Source organism: Electrona antarctica (genome assembly GCF_951216825.1).
Source record: "Electrona antarctica genome assembly, chromosome: 17".
NCBI classification, from domain to species: Eukaryota; Metazoa; Chordata; class Actinopteri; order Myctophiformes; family Myctophidae; genus Electrona; species Electrona antarctica.
In genome coordinates this window covers 16,989,933-17,013,628 of record NC_136798.1, presented here as the reverse complement: position 1 = coordinate 17,013,628, position 23,696 = coordinate 16,989,933, and the positions used below count along the sequence as shown (strand labels likewise).

The 23,696-nt window shown below is 41.2% G+C and overlaps 2 protein-coding genes across 7 annotated transcripts in view; one reads left to right on the top strand and one right to left on the bottom strand.

Moving 5' to 3' along the window:
* Nucleotides 1–8,202, bottom strand: part of atad2b (ATPase family AAA domain containing 2B) — a 148,897-nt gene extending 140,695 nt beyond the window's left edge. The window contains exons 1-2 of the mRNA XM_079526214.1: nt 7,937–8,202; nt 471–628 (exon numbers count right to left, since the gene is read on the bottom strand). Coding sequence (XP_079382340.1) covers nt 471–628; nt 7,937–8,041 — 263 coding nt within the window. The 5' untranslated portion in view covers nt 8,042–8,202. The remainder of the gene's footprint in view (nt 1–470; nt 629–7,936) is intronic.
* ubxn2a (UBX domain protein 2A) lies at nt 373–19,631 on the top strand. Of its 6 annotated transcripts, none has more exons than XM_079526219.1 (7): nt 373–440; nt 11,315–11,375; nt 13,196–13,293; nt 14,063–14,172; nt 14,700–14,837; nt 16,688–16,849; nt 17,642–19,631. In XM_079526219.1, the coding sequence occupies exons 2-7, from the start codon at nt 11,357–11,359 to the stop codon at nt 17,823–17,825; spliced, it is 711 nt and encodes a 236-aa protein (XP_079382345.1). In that variant the 5' UTR covers nt 373–440; nt 11,315–11,356; the 3' UTR covers nt 17,826–19,631. The 6 variants fall into 6 exon arrangements, with proteins under 6 accessions (XP_079382345.1, XP_079382344.1, XP_079382342.1 ...); XM_079526218.1 differs by having other exon boundaries at nt 378–440; nt 13,190–13,293; XM_079526216.1 differs by having other exon boundaries at nt 393–440; nt 13,182–13,293.
* The last annotated feature ends 4,065 nt before the right edge of the window (nt 19,632–23,696 follow it).

Here is a 23,696-nt window from a genome sequence, read left to right as displayed (position 1 = left end):
CACAGTCAATCAAAAAGGCATTCAATTATTAATAATCAAAGAAATCTAAAGAAAGATTTTGTTGCCTCAAAAAATATATTTCACTTTGTTTTCACTATCGCCTAGTGAAACATGTTAGTAGTAGTAGTAACATGGTACTGCCACCAAAAGGGGGCAGTAACGCACCTAAAGCGGCATCAAACAAACAAGGAGAGGTTGTTTTCCACAGCAGGACTTATAGAAACAGACTGCACTCATATTCATGCTGAGCCCTGTCAGACTGCCATCAGGGTATGTTCCGAATTTAGAGTCTAAATTCTAGACGCGTTCTAGCGGGCATGCGTGCACCGTTCCATTCCTGCACGTCACCATTTTTGGTACCACGGTGTGGTACTGCATTCTACGAGCATGACACCACTGTATGTAGCACACCGGAGCAAATTATCTGGGGGGAACAAAAGGTATGTGAATGCAATGCTGTGCTGTCTTACCTGGTACGGTATGTGGGAAGGTCCCAGCTGACCCTCTGACCCTTGGTCTGAGGAGAGGGGGAAGTGTCACTAGAGCTGGAAATCTGTCTACGGGTCTTCTTGGTGGCTGGGGTTAACCGTGGACTGCTGGGACTGCTCACATCGCTGCTAGGTTCCTTCTGTAGAACAGAGGGATACCACAAAGTCAGAAGAGCAAGAGAGTCAGATGAGCAGAACGACGCAACTTTAAAAAGGAACGGTTTGAGTGAGCCAGTAAAGCCTTTAGTTGCATGCTGGTGTCTCGCCAATGATGGCATTTAGAGCTTGTAGATCCTGTGGTAGAGTCTGACCACTGCCACAGGATACAAATTCAATGTCTCCCTGCGCAAACAGATGTGCTACTTTATTGTATCAGTGGTAAACATTTCAGCACATGCTCGGTTACAGAGTGCAGACTTAACATTACTAACTTTAGAAATTCAGTTGCCAGTGGCATAACCGCCATGCCTTATGCAATGTTTATTTTTTTACAATCCATGAATCCAGACCATCTGGGAATGCATTATTTGAGATTAAAATCCAGATAAAGCATGACCATTGCTTTGGTTTTCCTTTGAATACAGGGGGCACCTGTCAGGGGCACCTGTCGGGGGCACCTGGTGGCTCAGCCAGACATCTACTCCTAGTGAACATGAGGGTTGAATCCAACACATCAGCAGAAAATACCAAATAGACATTTTAGGAAAAAAATATAGCATATATGATTATTGACACACACTTGGCATTGGTGAGTGGATAGTACGCCTGCGCCGGCCAACCATATGGCTGCAATGATTCCAGGCTGGATCCATGTGTTACACGTCTTTCCTCTCTCTATAAAATGGTAAATGGTGCATTTATATAACGCTTTTATCCAAAGAGCTTCACATATTGTGCATTACATTCACCCAGTCACACACATTCATACACTGATGGCGGAGGAAACCATGCACACCGGGAGCAATTCGGGTTCAGAGTCGTTCAGTCTTGCTCAAGGACACTTCGACACAAACTCTGGGGGGAGCCCAGGATCGAACTGGGAACCTCACAGCTCTCATCCGGCTGTTCTACCGGCCACTCTACCCCTGAGCCACTGCCGCCTCTCTATCCTCAGTTACTGTCTCTCTACATTCTCCTATCCAATCGCGAGGCAATAATTGCCTAAAGATTCAAAGAATTCATAACGTGATACATTGTTTTGATTTCAATTATTAGAATGTAAATTGTAACAGTCAAGAGACAATGAAGATAAGAAACCACATAATTTTAACTAGCTATTCTAAGCACCTGCTGACACAGCCTTGCTGCTTTAAAGTAGTGTAGTAAGCTCACTGTAGGGCTGTCATAAATTGTCATAAAGCTAATTGTGATTGTATGTACTAACATATGTTTTGGGGCATTGAACATTGGAACATATAAAGAGAAATTACATTTATGTTTGGCTTTTAGGCTTCATAAACAAAAGAATCGCAGGGCAATTACAAATTACTTAAAAAATACAATGAACTGACTGGCATATGCAATACCAAAAGGGGAAATAGCCAATCTACAATCTCACAATTGATTGATTGAAGTATTTATTAACAGTTTGCAGAATGGGTACATTTCACAAGAAAGCACAACTCAATACAAAGACTGTGGACGACACACTGATAAAGCATTACGCTTGTTTACAACAGGGTCCACCTTTTTCAATTCATCAACATTTACAGATGTACAAACATGTCGCAAACATGTCACATCATGATGTGTTGTGAGCTGGTATATCTGCTTGAGTACCACAGACGAAAAACAGTCTAAGTCCAAATTTCAGACTGACCCCTCCACGAAAAGGCCTTGTTGTCCTGAACCCTTATCTATCATTTATATATTATGGATCAATAGTGTGGACTTAGACTGTTATTCGTCTGTGGTACTCATTTATGGAAAATGTTTGAGTTGACCGATTATGAAACAATTGTTTTTATCTAAATCATTGTGATTGGGCGATTATCTAATAATTGTGACAGGCCTTCCTAACAAGATTTTGGGGTCTTAAGGACATGTATAATAAGTATTAACTGGTTTCACTCACTCCTGATTAAATATATTCATCTAATGGTGCCTTCACACAAACTGAAGTTCCTGACTTTCAAGTATTAACCACATGGAATCTAGCTTAGCATGCCTATTCTAAGTATTCTGGGCATGCTATAATAGGCTAACATTCGACAAAAATAGACAAAGGGTTAGGGCAGAGATTTGGTGTAGGGGGAAAAGAAAACAAAGTTTATAAGGTTTAAGTGGTTATATCATAATATAGATCCACAATCAATGTGCTCCAACCCATAAAGCCAGGTTTAGGACTTCTTCAAGAGAGCTCCAATATCTCCGATATATACGCTCTACTCTGACTATGTAAACACAAGAACAATATGGCAACATTCATAGAAATAATATTTTTATGAAAGTAAGCCGACTTCGTTAAACACTCTGGTGGTAAGTTCCAGTCTGAAACTCCCAAGTTCCCACTTAACTTAGCAGGAGGAAGCAAATATTCTAATAGTCTTTTCTGTTACTGAATGTGACCGGCAAATACAGAGATTGCTGACATCAGTAAATCCCTACTCAGCATTAGCCTTTTGCAATAAGCAGTGCACTAGCGAGCTAAAACGGCTGTCACTTTCCATTTGAAATTTGAAGTTGAATTATTATTCAAACCTGATGAAGCATTACATTCTCAAACTAACCAAAAAATGGAGTAGCACTGCACCCTGACAATCAGTGTTAAAAATACACTTTTTTCACCACTGCCAAAAGCCATGACCAAATTATTTTCAAGCACAATTCAAATGATTCCTTTTTATTTTCAAGGAATAGTTGAGCTTTCTTCTCAATAGCATCAAATTAATTTAAAGGGTCAATAACATGACTTGTCACATTTGGGTTCTGTGATTTCCTTCTATCAAAACATTCATGACATTTTAATACAGAGTCCTTTTGTTTTTTGGTGGTCTGGGCATTTCTAAAAATGTGGACCTTCAAATCATTCATGTCATACTCTCATATTGCCATGGATTTTTCTTTTAATTTGCTTTATCTGCGAGTCAGACTGTGACATACCATTTAATTGTCATACTGAACGGACGAATCCAATAGAGGGTGTGCGCATGCATAAAGTGAATGGCAGATCGAGTGGCAAAGTGAGTGACAAAGTGAATTTAATGTTGTTTAAAGTAATTTAATACAATAAAATAGGACCTTTCTGTTTGGATGTATGGGCTGTCAAGGCCAGAAAGTAGTTATTTGCCACTCAGTAGGCATTCCCGCATTACTTCCGGGTATGATGATGATGTCACATGCATACCCTCTATTCGACTGTCTATGACAATACTGAGTCAGTGACATCCCTAGAGCACAGGCCATTTTAAGTGACTCCTTTCACTTAGGGAGTTCCACTCCCTGCTGAATAAGCACCCTGTCGAACTTGTAGGAGTCGGTGAACATAGTGAAATTATGTTTGTTGGAGGCACCGCAGAGTAATCGAACCCCAGTGTCCACAGTGGTGGGCAGGTAGCCTACTTTACTCATTTACCATCCGGATGCCACTCTCCAACCATTTATCAATAAACAACTGTCTGTATATTGTAGTCTAGCTCTAGCTAGTCTCTCAAGACAGAAAACAGGGGCCGCTGTTTTCCCGAATATTTGACGATAGGATTCTCAGATTGAGCTCTAGCAGATGGCAACTGATTTCCTGTGCTTGAAAACATGAAACCTGTTAAATTGACAGAATTTGCCCAGTAAAGTTACTTGCTGTTAACAGTACACAAACAATGGTCATTCTTTTATTTTAAGCATAAGCAAAGCAACAGCTTTGCCTTGACCAGCCACACTCCAGTGATGGCCCAAACTTTCTGACACTGCCAGAACTCAGTCATAGCCAGCTACAACGGTGTGAATCACCTTTTTTTTGAGTGGTGCAAACCACTCCAACAACCAGCTTTGTTTGTATCCGTGTTTGTGTGTACCTGTACGTGGGGCCCAAAAGAATGAGCATGGTTACTATGGTCACTAACATTACGTCAGACCACAGCTGATCAGGCTATATAAGACCTTGCACCACTCAGTTCACATGGGTGTGATTTTTTTTAACCCCGTTTGACTGAACGACCCAGGGCAAGACTCTTATAAACATTTTTGCAGCAATGTGGAAATGTGTCTGTGACAGCACCAAGATGCCTGATATTGTACAGTGAGTGTGTGTGGCCAATGATTACCTAAGCTAAAGTTCAAGCTAACAGCTGTGTGCACAAGGTACTTTATTTCCCTTAGTGATTCCTGTAAGGTAAAAATCGAGCCATCATGTATTGTACTATTGCTTGCAGGCGGTTCAAATAATTGTACAAAGCTTCAATTCACCAGCGTCATAACAATCTGATTATGTATGTACCACAAAGTGAATATGAGTCGAGAAAACTTATACATAACATGATCTCTTTGGGGTTTCATAAAAACAAAAACAAAAAGTGATGTAAATATGTTTTCAATGTAATGGGTCCCAGGACCCAGGGGTGGTCTTTTAGTTGAAGTAGGTAGGACTCATAGGGTCCCAGGGACATTTTATGAATCCTACTTCAACAATGTCAGTATAGTACCGAGTACAGTATTGCATCCCAGGACCCCCAGAGGGTGACATGATTGCGTCCTTCTCAATTTAGTGAGTCTAAGGATGCAGGATATTTGCATATTCATCACTGTGATGCACAACACTGTTATGTAGCTCTGTGGCAGTTATACGAGTCAATGGGTAAAACCTAGGTAGAAATATAAATCACTCTCTCGCTATCCCATTGGTACCTCATGGTAGAAGCATAAATCATGCAGGACTTATCTAATTATGTCTTAGGCCGGGGCAAATGGCATGGGGGTCTTGTGCTTGGTTAGGCAAGTGTGAGAAATTAAAAGAGACATATTGTTTCCACAACCTGGAGGTATTTATTTAGTGATCAGTCAGAAAAGCTTACAATGAACATAGTCTATCTATATACTTCAAGATGACAGCAAGATGACAGCATGTCTCTGGTTTCGTAACCATTGGCAACCAGCGTACCAGCCCATCTAGTCTTCTGCCTTGCAACAACCTCACTTGACCCTACATGATGGATGTACGAAAATCGTGCCTTTCTCATGCAACTCGCCTTTGATAACATGCAGGGCTCAGAGCACAAGGGGCGAGATATGTCCAACAATATTTGGTCCGAATCAATCAGAGGCTCAGAGCACTATACCAGTTTCCACTAGGCCAGACTAGTTCTGTTGAAACAAATACAACATAGCATCTCAAAAGAACATACAAAGCAATCACTTAGTTACATTTCTACGAGTTTAAAAGGGCAGGTTTGTCGGTATTCAACCTTCACCAAAATTGTGAATGGGGATATCAAGCCAAACATAAAGAGGCTCATACTTCAAGGTTGAGGAGGGGGGAAGCAAGTGTTTTTTTGACAATTCCAAGGAAGGGACAAGGGAGTAGGAACAGAGGAAGCCTGAGATAAGATGAATCATAACAGTGAGCAACCTATCCTTGATGCTACATGTCCTTCACACTCTTTAACTTCCCCACTGACATGACAGCCTCTCCACACTGCTGTAACGCAGACACCTGTCTGCAATGTCTGGGGAGGGGTTTGTCTGTTTCCATGCAACACAGGACAAAAAGAACATCAGGTGCATTACACATCGATAGACAAGCACACAGGGGAATTTTATTAAGGTGCGGTTTAGTCATTTAATTCTTGCATCCATCTTTTTTCTCTTTTATAGATGTGATTAGCCTAGATAGTGAATTAGTGATCGTGGCAACATAAAATAAAACATGTTAAAAATGAGCCAGTTGCTTGATGTATTGATGTGTATATATATATATATATATATATATATATATATATAAATCATACCTGTGTTCTTATCATTATACATCATCTCATGAACAACTGAATTAATGTGATTGGTTAGCCGATTTGCTCGTCTACATATGATGTAAATTTTCCCTTCATTGTCAATGGCATTTAATGTTTGTGTTGCCACAAATTTACGTCATATTTGAGGCACATATGACCTAATTTCTCCTTTCATCGTCAATGGCAAATATGAGACGTGTGGGGACAAAAGCTGTATATAGCGCACCTCAAAAAACAACCACCTTTAAAACCATACGGAGAAAAGATCACATCTATTGTGTAGAAAGTATGTAGTCTAAATAATAATAATACATTTTCCATATAATACAAAGGCTATATTTGATTTGTTATCAGCAACCTGGCTTACGCTCCACTCAACTGGACGCAAGCCATGGCAAGACTCAAAGTTCTGAAGCATCTAGACCCCAGTTCAAACCTCAATGCACAAAACTTTGCCAAACAGCCCATTAAAGCTAAAGACTCCGACAGTCGATTAAAATAAATAATCTTAATAGGGCAATGAAAGATGTCAGGCATCGTTGTGTCTCGCAGCAAAGACGGCTTCCTGTCCTCAACAAGTTCAATGTTTGTTTACATTTTCAGACCCTGTGTGCACACAGTGTGCAGACAAAGACTGTCACTGAGCCCAGGTCAGAGGATCACAACATAAATACTGCAATATCTAAAAGGCTTTTGTAGCTGTACCTTTCGACCTATGTGTCAAATAACACACCGGTGCGGTAGTGGGCTTCGGGGGACGTAAGGCATTAACAACACAATATAAGTTCACAGAGTTCAACCTCCTCCTAATGCTACATAAATGACGTGGGTCAGCCAAGAACTGTGTGAACCTGGACTCCCTTCCCCCACAACAACCTAGCTTGGTCAGCTAGCTCCCAATGCTGCCTTAACGTTGCCTTTTTAGCACATATCTGCTAAAAATAATAACGTTCCCATTTCTAAGGTGCTTCCCGCAGGGAACACGCACCGTGTCCTCCTCCCCCGTGGAGCAGTCATTCTTTTATAGACAAATAAGACACCAAGGCGGGGCAAAAATTACCCAAACACACACAAAGGAAGCTCAACTTGCAGCTAGTAGCCACGAGTTGACGGTGGCTACCAGTCTGCGAAAATGGACCAGTGTTAACGTATTTTAATGCAAAACCCAAGCTTATGACAATGCATTCAACACATCTATCGCCCGTCTACCAGGTTCAGTCGGTGTCACGCACAGAAAAATAGTGTTTGTTGTTAATATTTCACTATGAAACACCTGAAGGCCACAGCCAGCTAGCTGTAGCCCCGGTGTTAAAAGAAAAGGGAGCCCACCGGCTCATTTATTATTATACTTCGTCGCGCGAGCGTCTGCATGTCGCTCGACAAAAAATAAATTAAACAACGTGTTTATTTTAACTGGAAGAAAAATATCCTGACACTTATTTTTGTCGAGCGAAACGTTCGCGCGCCTCTTAAGTATAATTCGAAGCTGCTTCTTTCTTATCTTACATGATGTTCCTCAGAGTTTGGCTCGTTTATTCTCGCAGAGGACCGGGTCCTCGATGAGATGAAGGGACTGGTGGTCGGTCGCGACCTCTTTCTTGTGTTCACCATGTTTTGTCTTTTATTCCTTTTTCCCTTTATTCAGTCTCTGACTAAAAACCGCTTCTTCCAAAACACTGCCTTCCAAAACACTGCCTTCCTTTCCTTTAGTGGGCTCAGTAGTAGTAGCATCGGGGCGCCGCCATTTCTCTTTCTCTTGTCGCTCTGCTGCTGTCTGCTGTCAGCCAGCAGGGTTCGCCAGTAGAGGTGGTGTTATGCCAACATTGGTGACTCTATCATAATTCTGCGACTACAGAACGATTGATTGATTGATTGAAGAATTTATTAACAGTTTGCAGAATTACAGTACATTTCAAGCACAAACTCAATACAAAGGCTCTTTGCGGCTCTTTGCTGTGAAAATTGGACTTGGATCGATCGATTGGCTTTGCATGGTTGCAGATCCGGTCTACAGCGGATGCGGGAACGTTTATGTATCTTATTTTGTTATTTATAATGTATGTGCAAATTACCGGATACGTCTAGACCGGATCTGGCTAAATAGGGAACATTTAAAACAACATTTCTTTTCTTTTTTTTTCTTTCTTTTTTTCTTTTTTACATTTCAGCCTTTCCTTGAGCACCATTATCACGGATCTGCCTTTACGGAATGGCAATGTGAAAATTTGTGGTGTCCGGTATTTGAAATTGTTTGTTGTAAAAGTGAGGGGAAAGGTTGAAAACGCCACTTGTATTATTGCAATGCATTTACAAATTTAGATATAGAAACTGGAAGCCATGAAATAGAAATACCGATTATTTGTCCTGAGATGTATTTTGAACATGGATGTAGTATGACACATGTTAATCGTTCTTCAATGTCGGACCTCGTCCTCGGTCATGGTATGATCATCTGACCACCAATGAATTTGCTGAAATTGCAAAACAGAGGCTTAAGCTGTCACAGAATTCAATAGATGACCAATGTCGGTATAACACCCGGCAGGTGCATTTTGCCGGCTAGACGTGGGCTAGACTATTTTTTTCAGCGTTCGTAAAACAGTGGCTACTACATACATGATTATTTGGATGAGAAAATAGAATAGGACTGCCGCCTACTAGTCTTACAATTACCGTTTAGTTTTAAATTTGTAAAATAAAGCGGACATTATTGCATAGCAGCACGTCTACCATAATAGTAGGCTAAACGACAGTATATATCCTTTCTAATCAAATTGAAAAATGTGGTTATTTTTCATTGTGAATGTAAGTGCTTCTGTTAGTGTATGCTGCAAACGGAATAAATTTTAATTTTGCAAACGAAATATAGCCTAGTTTTCACTTTTCTGTGAGTGGAGTTTAAACTTAAAGACAAGTACAATGCCGTCTGCCGTGCTGTCATAAGAGGCAAAGTGGAGTAGCCTACTTTTGACATGGGTTGCGCGTCCGGAAAAAAATGCTCCCTTCAGCACCATAGACAGCGACACTGCAATAATTCCACACACAAAAAACAGGCTACAATTATAAATTCGAAAATGCTTGCAGAAATTGTAGCCTATGTTAGGGGGCTGTTTGGAGTTTAAGACAAAGTCGTTGACTATTAAACATGTATTAAATGATGTTATGTTTATTTGCCATGGAGATTGCACAATTTGTAGATGCGATGCTTGCAGTGCATGTATTAGCAGCACGACGTCGACGAGTGGTAGTTTTCAACACCTGTCCACAGGAGACTTTTCTAAAATATGTTTACACTATAGTCTAAAATCCAATCAAGTATAGGCCTACAAATTAATATTGTAGTAGCCTAATACTATAGCTATAGGATAGGGTGGCATGCTTTTCTTTCTATTTGTTTATTTATTTTGTACTTCCCAAAGGTGTTCCCTTTTATGTGTTGATGCAGAATGGGTATAGCTACATTTCAAACGAAAGCACAACTCAATACAAAAACTGTGGACGACACTATAAAGCATTACACTTATACAACCATTTTCAATTCATCAGAATATTTAGAGATGTATTGAAATATACACTTCTATATAAAAAAATAAATCAGGAAATCATCATCATATATTATAAAGGAACAAACATACAGTATAGGGTTGGTTGGTTAAGATACCTTTACCTCCGATGCTGACACAGGGAGAACAACCATAATTCTGTGCTTGTCATACTGTATAGCCTATATGGTGCTGCTGAGACAACATGAGCCGGCTCCTTACCGCTCTGCTATCAATAATAACTATGCATGCACCTCACTCGTTTGGGCTCAAGCCTGCAGCTTCTGACTGACAGCATGCATGCTGTCAGTCAGCATGCACACACACACACACACACACACACACACGCACACACACACACACACACACACACACCAACTCATCAAATAGCCTATACTCATGCCCATTGGTCAAGGTGACGTCTTGATGAGAATCACATTATAGTCTTCAGTTTAGACCATAGGTTTAGACTCAAGTCAATCTCTGAGCCATGCAAGCATTATAGCCCAGACTGTTATCCCATGACTACCTCACCTGCAATAAAAATAAATGACCAGAAGGGGGACAGACAGACAGACAAATACTTTACTTATAGGCTGTAATAGCTTAGTGCTTACTGCTTAGGAAGACAAATATATATTCAGATTTCGTGGAAAAAACTTGCTGAGCAGTAAGTGTTTCAGGCAGCTTTATCACGGCAGTTGCCAACACAGTTGCAGAACGCAGACGTACGGCACTGCGTGTTGCATACGTCACAGATATTGCTCAGCAGAAGACTGCTGCCCTAAACTTACGACTGCAGTACTGCACATCTGTGTACACCCACCACAACCCAGAGGTCGGATTTATGAGAAAATACGATCTGGTAAAAAAAAAAATAAGAATGCTAATTGAACTTTAGATACAGGAATGTGTTTGTTCGTATATATGTATTTCTTTCCGTTTGCGTTATGATCGCCTTCATTTCTGTCGCCGATATTATGCAACGCGAACGCGTTACGCCAGCATGCAGCCACTGCATGCATGCTCGTCTCGCCCCTTATGTAATAAACATGCTTGTTTCTCGATGGGTGATGATTTTAACGCATGGCGTTAAAATGCATGGCGTTAAAATGGTGTTTTAAGATGAGAAAGCATCGCTTTTATCAGTAGGCCTATAGCATATGGCTGCCGTTGTGTGAAATGTGAATGTGAAACAACAACATCAGCGAAATGATTCTGCGCTATCAGGCATGACAGAGCGATCAATCATCATCATGATCATCAATGATCGGGCTGATTAGATGATTGGCTTCTCTCACATTGTTTGCTTTGCACATTTGTCCCATGTTTCCTCTTTTAGATGGGAAACACAACATCATGAAAGACGTAGGCACAATAGGCAATGAGAAAGATGAAAACTGGTGAGTATTTCTGCTCGGTTGACTCACTACGACTAGATTGTAATTCTGGCTACATTTGGACATAAGAATTGTCCTTAATATCTAGTTTTCCCAGTAGGACTTCTTCTGACTCATTTTCCATGTTGTTTTCTGCTATAATGCTATAAGCCCCAAATAATAACAACAACAATAAAAGGCTAATAATAATAACCAGTAAGGCCTCATTCACACCTAAAATACACCTGTCTTTTAAGCATTTAGCAGACGCTCTTAATCCAGAGCGATTTACAATAAGCAAAAACAAAAAGCATGGCAATAGATCACATACATAAAAAGTAGTTTCATGAAACATGCGTAAGCTAAGAACGTAACAGTGGAATGAAACTATACATATAAACTATACATACTATACTATACTATACTATACCTACTATAAAGTGCTATGTGCTATTCTAGTGCTGTCTACATAACATGCTATAAGTCTGTATAAAATGCTCTCTAAGTCTACATAAAGTTCTATATAAGCCGGCTAGGGTAAATGTCTGTGTCTTGTGTCTTGTTTGTGTTTAATGTTTGCTGATGCATTTCCAATGGCAGTCACATGGTTTGACCAAACAGCCATCAAACAAAATTGTTTGGTCAAACCATGTGACTTCCATTGGAAATGCATTGGGGCGGCCATTAAACACGGACAAGACACAAGACAGGTGTTGTTTTGGTGTGAATGAGGCCTAAGACACCTGAGGGCGAGAAGCGAGGTCACGTGTACACAGCAGACTGTTGGGCGAGCGCTGGCGCTTTGGCATGGGGGGTAAGATCTTAATTTGAGAGCCTGTTGAGAACTGTAGTTTTCTCCGGCTGCCGGGCGCAGCTGCACTAATAACTTTGGGGCAGGCCCGTCTAGAGTTTAAATGGACAGGTATCAGTCAAAAGGGAAACATCGAAGAGGAAGGATGGATGGGGAAGGATCAACATATGGAATGTCAGAACAGGTCAGCTCCATATGGAGATCTAAGGGTTTGAGGTTTGAGGTCAGATGTAGAGTTGTTGGCCAATATCGATGACATCAGGGATCTCCATATATGGGCTTAATATTGATGACATCGGGATCTCCATCCCTGATGATGTCACGTGATGTCACATGCTCCATCCCTGATGATGTCACGTGATTTCACATGCTCTCACATGCTCTCTCACCCGACCGACATGCTGACGGGAATTGCACGATTCCATAGTTAACTGCGTCCTTTGGCCGCATTCATTATAATAATAATGAGTTCTAAAGTGTTTAATTTTGAGATAGGTTAGGCTAAGTCATACCAGTCAATATTTTGAGAATGCGTCACATTATTTTGAGTTTCTCATTTTGAGATACTGTCATTATTGTTATTATTGTTATTTTCTAAACTTGGAACATGGAACATTCAGTCAAGGGAAATGGTGCATTTATATAGCGCCTTTATCCAAGGCGCTTTACAGAGATGTGCATTACATTCACCCATTCACACACACATTCACACACCGATGCCGGAGGAAACCATGCAAGGCACCAATCTGCACATCGGAAGCAATTAGGGGTTCAGAGTTTTGCTCAAGAACACTTCGACACTAACTCTTGGGGAGCCCAGGTTCGAACTGGAAACCTTGCGGTTCCCATCCGGTCACTCTACCCCTGAGTCACTGCCGCCCCTGGGTAAATGTCACATTCCAATTCTGCCTGTAGCCTATTGTCAAATTGTGGTTCAACCAAATTGATCTCCCATTGACTCTCTGAATTAAATAATGGACTACGTAAATTAGAATAATGACTTCAGCTCTTCCCTGAAGGGTTGAAGGTGCAGAGGAAGAGGAGGAGGATTCGATGAGGCGTACGTTCTCCGTAGAGGACCTTCTAGAAGAGGTGGAGAAGATCCACAATGACGCCTCAGGGAGTTCAAAGGTCAGGGGGGAGTAGAACATCCACCGTTATTTAATCTTTCCACTCACTTCTTTACATGTCACATTTTGGTGCAATCACACAAAAACATAATTCCTTGTCATGTGTGAGCTTTCCAGGAAGTCAAGCTTTTAATCCATGCAATGTATAGCTATTTTTGTGAGGTTGTAATGTAGATCGACCATTTTTGCCATTTCTTTTCTTATGTTGAAAGAGAAAGTGAAATTAGTTTATCCTTGGATTTTGGATTTTTCTATCCTTTTTCATATATTTTCATTCTTTCATGTTTCCCTCGTGAACGTAAACAAGGGAATGTCTTAAACACTTAAACCGTATATACTGTGTTGTATGCCAAATAGCAAAAGGGACAGACCTACAAGTCATAACATTTAACTCATTGTGAGTTTGCTAATTTCGCTGCATGTCCACCTATTTGTGACGAATGTTTGCCACTTTATGCAGAATGTTTGTCTAGTATGATGCTCCTAGAATAGGGACACTAGCTTCATGTGGTTAACTACTGCAGTAGTTCCATTTATCCAGGGACATCGGGGACCCTGGTCAAGCCTATGTACATGTAGTCTACCTGTTAGGGCAGCATAACTCACATCTTCATGATTTTCTTGAGTATGGAGTTTGATGACCTCAGCAGATTTGCAGCATACATCCACCACTGTAGTGTGTTGATCAGATTTCTGGACGGTTGTGATGCAGGGCAATGCCTGCAAACTGAGTCACTGACCGGCTGGTTATGGCTCTCTTTGTGTTCCAGGTAGAGTTGGTCGTGAGGCTGTGGAAGGATGGCTTCACTGTGAACGACGAGGAGTTTCGCAGCTACTCAGTACCAGAGAACCAGGTTTTCCTGGAGGCCATCAAACGTGGGTGGGTTCATTGTTTTTGACACACACATGCACAGGTTTGACCTTGAAGGAAAGGTTTGCCAACTTTCTATTTTGTTTTTTCAGCACAGTATGTCACATGCAGTTAAACTGTGCTTTCACAAAACATATCTATTTTGCTGTGCACGCACCGATTTAAGTAAATCAATGTCTCAGTCAGTCAGTAATAAGTAGGCTATGTGAGTGAAATGCCCAATATTATTAAAGTTCTCAAACCAGCTTTAACAAACTGATTTAATAAATGGGGCCTAGAGCATGAGGGCCTCCTTGTGTCTAAGCTGCTAGGTATCGACTATGACTTAAGCACAATACTTGAGCAGCAATCTATTATAATTAATTGTCTCCATGGAGTCAATTAATCAATTAAACCCATCAGTCCCCTACGGTGAAAAAGTCACACCAAGAGATCACAGCCCCAGACAAAGCATACACTAAAGGTCTCATTTGTCATATTGATCTATCTGTAAAAGTCATGACAGCTTGCCTGGTCTTTGATTTGGTATGATTCAGGGAGCTCCCGACTGAATGGGAAAGCCGAGCGGAGGAGCAGGAGCTGGAGATCAACGTGGAAGATCTGACAGAGGAAACGTACGTCCCCAGAAAGAAAGTCTTCCATCCCTTCAGTGGGCGAGGGTACCGGCTTGGCAGGTAAAATACACACCTGCTACAGATTGAAGTCACCCAGGCTGCTTCTCTTAAAGGACCACTTCACCACGTTTCAACGTATCTTCATATAATTGGTCCTCACTAATGTTCATGATAAAATAGCACAATTCTTTTCCTACTCAGTCTGTGTCTCATAGGGCATTTCCGTCCACCAGTGACATCATCGATGGGGAATCCAAGCTAATAGAAACTGCAGGCTTTATATTCCTGAAAAGTTGCAATGCGAAAATCATCGTTATCACGGTGGCTTTTTAAATATCTTTTACAAATCTTGTTTAAAAGGAATCTGCGATGATGAAATCTACGATGATGTCACTGGTGGACGAGTTTCTGAACTGCCAACAGCCCTATTGAGTAGATAGGAAAAAAAGTGGTATTTAAGTCATATACTGTTAGAATATGACTCTTTAGTGGCTCTTTTATGGCCCCACCCAAAGTTATTAATGCCGGCAGCCGGCAAGTTCTCAACAGGCCCAAAAATTAAGGCCCGGCCCTACCTGGGCCCTCATCAAACCCTGTACACTCAAGACACTGCCCCCGCTGCCACCCTTAGATCTCCATTACCATAAATGGAGCTGACCTGTTCTGACATTCCATATGTTGATCTGACCTCATCAAACCCTGTACACTCAAGACACACTCCATATATGGCCAGACCTCATCAAACCCTGTACAGTCAAGACACTGCCCCCGCTGGCACCTTTAGATCTCCATATATGGAGCTGACCTGTTAGGACATTCCATATGTTGATCTGACCTCATCAAACCCTGTACACTCAAGACACACTCCATATATGGCCAGACCTTATCAAACCCTGTCCAGTCAAGACACTGCCCCCGCTGGCACCCTTAGATCTCCATATATGGAGCTGACCTGTTAGGACATTCCATATGTTGATCTGACCTCATCAAACCCTGTACACTCAAGACACGCTCCATATATGGCCATTACAGAATTCATTCCATATGTTGATCTGACCTCCCATGCCAAAGCACCATCGCTCGCCCAGCAGTCTGCCGTCACCCAGGCAGATGCATGCATGCGACCTCGCCCTTGCTATGTTGATGAATTGAATAGGACGTACACAATGTAAATAAGTCCCCAGGGCTTACAGTATACAGTATGTGTTATCCTTTTAGCATAAATGTCTTGCAGTACCTCTCGTCACATTCATTCAGTCATTCATTTATGTATGTATTTTAAACATATGTTTATTGATTTTTCTTTACAACATAGTATTTTCAAAGCAATTATTCACATACATTGTATTTATTTTGAGATAAGATATTTGTTTTATACAACCTCCAGTGTTATTGCAATATGTTGGAAAAATCTGTTTACAAATACATCATGGAGCAAGTAGTGCAAGCATAGTAATACAGTAGTAGCAAAACTTGCATATTATTGTAATATTCTACTGTACAATAGCTGCTGTATATAATGTAGAATATTATATACTGTACAGCAGCAGTGGTGTTGAATGGCATGTCATACCATTCAACACCACAAGGTGGCCGTCTTGCTTCAGGCATCTAATTCATAAACTGAGCGTTAGAGACAGACACTCTGTGTGTGTGTGTGTGTGTGTGTGTGTGTGTGTGTGTGTGTGTGTGTGTGTGTGTGTGTGTGTGTGTGTGTGTGTGTGTGTGTGTGTACTGTGTGTGTGTGTGTGTGTGTGTGTGTGTGTGTGTGTGTGTGTGTGTGTGTGTGGCATTGAGAGCCTTGGCATTTCCCAACTTGAATCGTGCCAACTGAGTAAGTAAGGTCTGGAGTACAGGGTGATCATTGACCTCTGACTGTCTGATCTCTAATTGTCTGTCCATTGCCCCAGCGTTGCACCCAGAGTGGTGGCCAGGTCAACATCTGTGCACGAGGATGGAGAATCTCCTCCTATCCCCATGGTAACACTGGACCACGCCCTCCCTGTCACCTCCCTGCAGATTTGGTTGGCCGACGGCAGGAGGCTAGTGCAGAGGTTCAACCTATCGCATCGGTGCGTTCAACTCTTTCTTGGCTAAAGCTGTTTAATATACATCTGATACAAGAGCTAGTAGGAATGACTAAACTGAAGACTGGGTTGCTTAATTTGTATGTGAATCCCTGTATTTCTGTATACAGCCGTAGGCCATAGATAGACACTCAGTAGGGAAATAATTAACTGGATCTTTCATTTAAAGAATAAATGCAAGATTATAAAAGGTTGAGGCTGGCAAATTACAAGCATACACAATTATCGTGTGTGTGCGTGTGCATGTGTGCGCGTGCGTGCAAGGGGGGATGTTAAGGAGTCAGCCGTTGGAGATGATGTAATACCTGATCCTAGCGTTGTAGACTATAGGTAGTGAGTTCCATGCATGTTAGTGCTGCATGGTGCATGTTATCATCTGCCATAGTGCATGGGCCTGCAGAAAACATAATCTGAGAGGGAGCAATGGGGTGGATCTATAAAATCCCCAGAGAGGGATTGCATAACTGAGATGCAGAGTTTATATAACGGGTTTAGTGCAGAGACCTTAACCCAAAGCTAGTGCAAGGGCTCGTGTGTCTCCATATGGCAGCTTGCATATGTGGGGCTGTTGTTAATTATAAATGATGTTGCTAACATGGTGGTTTAAAGAGAAATTGTGTATTGCTGATGGAGAGTGGCGTGTCTTGTCTGGGAACGCTTAGCCATTGAGGAGTCAAAATGAAACTCAATATAGCATAGCATACTAAGCATAGTATTAAAAATGACCACCCCATGTATCATTCATTCATTCTTTATTTTCTGTCTGTCTGTCTATAGGATCAGTGATGTTCAGGATTTCGTGGCGCGCTGCCAGAGGACTTGCCCGCCTTTCATCCTCACAACATCCCTTCCCTTCCGAGAGCTCAACGAGGTAGAACTCAGTCTGGAAGAGGCAGACTTGGGCAACGCAGTCATCGTCCAGAGACCCCTGAACACACAGTCTCCCTTCGGACACTCATGACCAACAGGGCCCCATAACACACCACGGCATGCCCATTCAGCCTGCTGAACCCGTCCCCCTCTTCCAACTGCAACTACTCCCCCTTGCCTGCCTCGTCCAACAATGGATGCTGTGTTGAGGCTGTAGCATCGTAAATACCTCTCTGCGTTCACGTCTGGCCTGGGTTACCTGCCCTGCCACCAGCCAGTTGGAAACTGCCTCGGTTAATAACACACATCTCCATATTCACAGACATTACCAATGCCCTGATGTTACTTATAGACTTTGCATTCCTCCACTTGGGACGATGTTAACCTACTGCACAGAAGTACTAGATAACTGCCAAAATAAAGGACATTTTAGACACAAGGTATTTTAAAACCTGACCACACTCATTGGTTTTATCCAAGGAACAAAGAAAAGCAGCTTAACCATGGCCACCTTGTCATTGTGCTTTTCCACTCCAATATACCGGTTCAACTTGACTACTTGCTTTACTGTACTTGTACTTACTTTTGCACTGCAGGTAGGACGCTTTCCAACCCTCTTGCTAGGACAGTGCTAAATAAGTTAATGTACTGTCTGGGAATGATATCCATTTTACTTTCCAACAAAAAACGTTTCTGATAACATTTTAGGTGTAAAATAGACCATGCAGTTGCTTAATTTTAATTCATTTCACAGTATTTATTCAAGAACTTTCATGCAGTATATTGGAGTCTGTCATGATGTAATGACACCATGGTTGTGACAATTCTCTCTGACCAATCAATAGTCTGCAGTGTTTTCACATCACCTTTTGATGATTGACTCAACTCATTTGGAATGTGGGACAGTGGACAGTGATTTTCTTGGCTTGCTGGCAGCATGCAAAGTGTGGTGCTGATCAATTAAGTGCTTTTGCAAGATTAGCCATGGACACATGTCTGTGTATGTCTTAATGTTAGTCTTACCCAAATAGGGAGGGAAGGCGGGACCGTGAATCTGACATTTGTGTGTGTGTGTGTGTGTGTGTGTGTGTGTGTGTGTGTGTGTGTGTGTGTGTGTGTGTGTGTGTGCGTGCGTGCGTGCGCGCGTGCGTGCCTCTGCATTCACACAAAAAACAAGACAGGCCCAATAATGGCATTGCTCCCCTGTGGATCTCTGACAGCATATTGGTTACGTCAGTCATGGCCAAAATATAGAGGGAAAGCAGGACGTGATCAAAATGTGAAACATATTCACACGCACACAAAAGAAATCACAATATCAGAGATTTACATCCTTGGATGCATGCATAAGATCAGTTCATGTGATTTGCGAGACTAGACCACGGACACAAAGACCCTCTTCCAGTAGGAGCCACAGCATAAAAACATATTTCGGTGATTTACTTCCTTGGCCTCAGCATACACAAGACATTTGGCTCTGATCAGTCGAGTGGTTTGCGAGATTAGTCTCAGACAGACACACACAGACAGAATTTCTTCTAGACGGCTCGCCCCCTAGGTGCCATGCCGTAAAAAAGCACTAGGTAGTTTAACCTAATGGAAAACCAAAAACGTTGAGCCAGTAGCATGCAGTGGACAACACCTTCAGCTGTCCCGGAAACCATAAATTAAATTACCATTTTCCAGCACCACCATCAAAACTATAAATAACTGAATTTGTAGTGAAAGACTGGTATTATAAATGGTGTTCCAGCCAATTTACACATTTTAGGAACTTGTCCTGGAGTTTTGGTCACATAAAGCATGGTATAAATACACAGACAAAACAACATTAGTTCTTGTAGAATATATACCAAGGTGTGTAGAGCATTCTAAAGCTATTCCACCAACACTGCTGGTGTTTAGAGCATTCTAAAGCTATTCCACCAACACTGCTGGTGTTTAGAGCATTCTAAAGCTATTCCACCAACACTGCTGGTGTTTCCTTTATTTTGACAGATGTGCCTGTATATCCTCCTAACGTATCAAACTTTGAGTCTTCCTAAACTGTGATTTATAACTTTTATGCACTAAATACAGTGAAAGCAAAGGGTTTATTAAAATGTCACATTATGTAATATTTACAGTATGTTTCAAAATGATCTGTATACGAGATGACAACTTTGCCCAACTATTTAGGGCTGTGAATCTGTGATATGTATAGTTGTTTGCCAGCGGTTTCTTGAATGTTTTCATTCATTTGGTTGAGGGTTTATTTTGAAAACCACATTGACTTCTTTAACCCGCTTTTACTCACTAATCTAAAATAAATATCCTATGAAAATCCCTGCATATGTTATCAGCTTCACGTAGCATCCCATCTGCATTGTCATCAGGGATTTTTAAAGGGAGGTGTCATCATCAGAGTGAAGGAATCTGCTTTGGGATGGAGCCAAATCACAGCAGGAGTTCAATAAGCAAGCAGCAAAACTGGGACTTCCAGAATTACCACACCTGTGTGGACGGTATCAAAACCATTGAACTGGTAGCTGATGTTAGTTCTCACCACACTGACATAGTTGTGTCTCAACACTTGACATTAATGGTGCCTCCCTGTTAATGGAACATAGAATTGGACTCCTTTGTTGCCAGTTGCACTTGTCACATCTAAGAAGGAAACAATGAGTGGATACAGTGAAAGGAGTTTAATCCCATCAATTGCCCTCTAGGGACAAATAAAGTTCAAGATGAAATTACAGTGTTCATTTCCAATGTAATTAGCCATTTATTTTCTTCTCCCTTATACTTGTGATTAGATTTGTGCCACATTGTGTGTGTGTGTGTGTGTGTGTGTGTGTGTGTGTGTGTGTGTGTGTGTGTGTGTGTGTGTGTGTGTGTGTGTGTGTGTGTGTGTGTGTGCGTGCGTGCGTGCGTGCGTGCGTGCGTGTGTGTGCGTGCATGCATACTTGCAATTATCTTTCCTCATAGTCTCTCCATGGCCTGGGGAAGTAGTTGAACACCATTACCCATCTTCAATATTTAAAGCAACATGGACATAACAGAGCATGATGAAGCATGAACACACTCCAAGCTGAGGACTCCAGGCTGGGAAAGAATCAGCACAAATGTATTTTGCCTAATAACCTCTGCACAATGACTGTCCTTCCCGTTAGGGTCTATTTGTACAATCTCTGAGTTAAATGAACTTTGATTTTACAATATACATTGGGGTCCCAGAGATAGAAATGCCATTAAATGGGGAGCCGTAGCGTAATTCAGGTCAAACCTGGGGTCCTTGAAATGAAAATGGTTGAGAATCACTGCTAGAACCGTAAAAATTCTCTTATGGGGGATCCTTGGCATATATTTTCTAATGGGGGTCCGCAGGCTAATGAGTGTCAATTTGGGGGTCCTTGACGTGAAAATGTTTGAGAACCATTGTCATACTGTACATGACAAAAACAAATCTATGCTCTAGCCCTCTGCAATTCGCACGTGGGTGTGGTATAGTACATACGGTACAGTAAACGCAAAAGCATTGTTATTTTTTATTTTTTTCTCCAGATTATAGAGTAAAAGAGGACACATTTCCTCTCTGTTGCATATTTAATTAGAGTAAGCACGCATGGAATTACATTTCCTCAAAGCCCTACATTTCCTTTTCCTCAAAGCATTTTACCTATAACTCTGCTAGCCTTTCATTTCGTGCATTCCTCTTCACGCATTATCGGAAACATACCTTGTGCTAATGCAGGTCATATGCCTGAGTTCTCTTTACTATTATTGATAATAAATGTGTGTGTTTTGGAGGGGCATAGTGATTTGAATGTTTGGAATGATGGAATCTGTGGAGAAGTCTGGTTCTCCATGAAATATTTGTTGCCATGCCCTGGAACATAGATTTATTGTGGATAATAAACCTTTCTTAAAATTAGGGTGCTCCCTGGTGCTGAGAATATAACACTCTTTTGTGGGGAATGGAGGACAAGCGCTGAACGTCCAAAGACCAAGTTCTCTGTTTTAGCATGCTGAAATTAGATTATGTGCATGGGTGCGAGCATGGCGGCTTATGGGTGTACCAGTACTATAATGAAAACAAGGCCAGTTTTAAAAGGACCATACCTACAGTATAACCAGTGTCACTAATACAGGTACATGTTATTGTCCATTGTTAACAGCAGCCACATAGTTTATATAAACTTTGACCATTTCCCCCCAAATTGCTTTACATTTAAGATATTGTATTTGTTTATATTTTGACCTTTTTCAAAAAACCCTACTAAATGTAGGCTGCCTGATCAGCTATAGTCAGCTTCACTGCAAATGTTTTCTCCACACTGTTTCAACATGTCATGTACTGTATTTAATGGGCTAAGATCTGCAGTACTAAAGTATACACTGCATACTCTTATCGTGCGCAGAAATGCATTGAAGAGGGGAAATCTCTACTAATAGTGAGACAGCAAGTCCCCCAACAAATAACTGAAAAATTGTCAAGAACAATAAAAAGATGCTTTAGTTTAGAATTGGGATGCTGGTAATGCAAGTGAACTGGGCTAAATGTGATGTGGTGGGCCTCGGTACAACTGGACCCTGTAGTTTCAAATGTATATTGGCAAGTACTATGCCATTTCCATATGTGTACTGTAGATTATAACTGAAACTTGTGGCTTGGCTATTGCTATCTCAACAGATAGTTGAGATAGGTACAGTGATTGCATGAGACGGAATGGATGATGATGATTGGGATGGTGGTGTGATCAGACATCTCAAGAAGGCTGACGCCTCACTTGTACAGTACATACACACCTGGGAACTATTTACCAATGTTTGATAATGCCGTCACTGTCACGCACAGCGGATACCTGTCCTTTATCCTGTTCCAAAACATCGGTACAGCTAATTACTTCAACATATCATCAACAACTGAAACCAAGCCGCATTTTCCAGATTCCATTCTTACCACATCATACATTGACTGGTGCGTGTGAACATTCGTATCAAACAATTATCTGAAGTGAAGTTGCTTCTGTAATCTAATAAAGTCTAACACACAAGAGAACTGGACACTTTAGCAATGTGCAGAAATTGTAAAATTAAATTAGCAGGAAAATGTATCAAATACATCCCATCATAAAAGTAGGTTATTTGTCTATATGGGCATCCACCATTCCCTAACAGATAACTAGTGCTGCCAGTACTTCAAACAGACAAATACAATGCAGCCCTACTGGTATAAAAATGTGTGAAGGACACAAATCATAGAATAAGCCAAAGACTAGACACAAACTAGGCCAAGTCCTAATGTGTGATTAATGAAACAGCGATGCTGAAAGGACTCCTCCACACACTAGCACTGTGTTTCATAAACAATTAACATTATGTAAAATTATGTTTTGGTCCAGTTCAAGGTCAAGGCTCTCATGAAATATCTGAGATCATTAGGGGTTTCTAGAAGATTGAACATGTATTCTATTGGTAGTTTGACCACTTCAAATACTAAATATTATAACAATTACGCTATCTACAAGCCTACAGTAGACTTGTAGATAAGCCTATTTTCGATACATGGCTGCATGTTAGAAGACTGCTGACTTCTATGGAATCCAAATGACTGAAATCAGTCGTGGCGACTGAGAACTTTAATACATGTAGACTAGATGCATTCTTGATCCCTGTAAATGCATGTGTCATAGCATAAGTGAGAATGAAAAACAAGAGAGGTACAGCCAAGAGTAAAAGTCAAGGAGCAAACCAAATAAAAAATAAAGATAAAACAACATACTGAGCTGCTGACCTACTGTAAATATTTTCAGTAGATCTCAATGAGTGAATGAGAGAATGAGTGAACATATTATTATGGCCAGGCTACAAGGCCACAAGAAAAAAGTGAAAAAATATATATAAGAGATAAGTAGCCTGGGTTCCAACCTGAATCGCTGTGTTCCGTGAATTTGTTTTGTCACTTGAGTAGCGAAGTGAC

Excerpts from the sequence above, each read along its gene's own strand:
- ubxn2a (XM_079526216.1), top strand. The coding sequence starts at position 11,332 with ATGAAAGACGTAGGCACAATAGGCAATGAGAAAGATGAAAACTG. Across the intron at positions 13,294-14,062 it reads ACGCCTCAGGGAGTTCAAAG|GTAGAGTTGGTCGTGAGGCT; the intron begins GTCAGGGGGGAG and ends TTTGTGTTCCAG. Across the intron at positions 14,173-14,699 it reads CTGGAGGCCATCAAACGTGG|GGAGCTCCCGACTGAATGGG; the intron begins GTGGGTTCATTG and ends GGTATGATTCAG.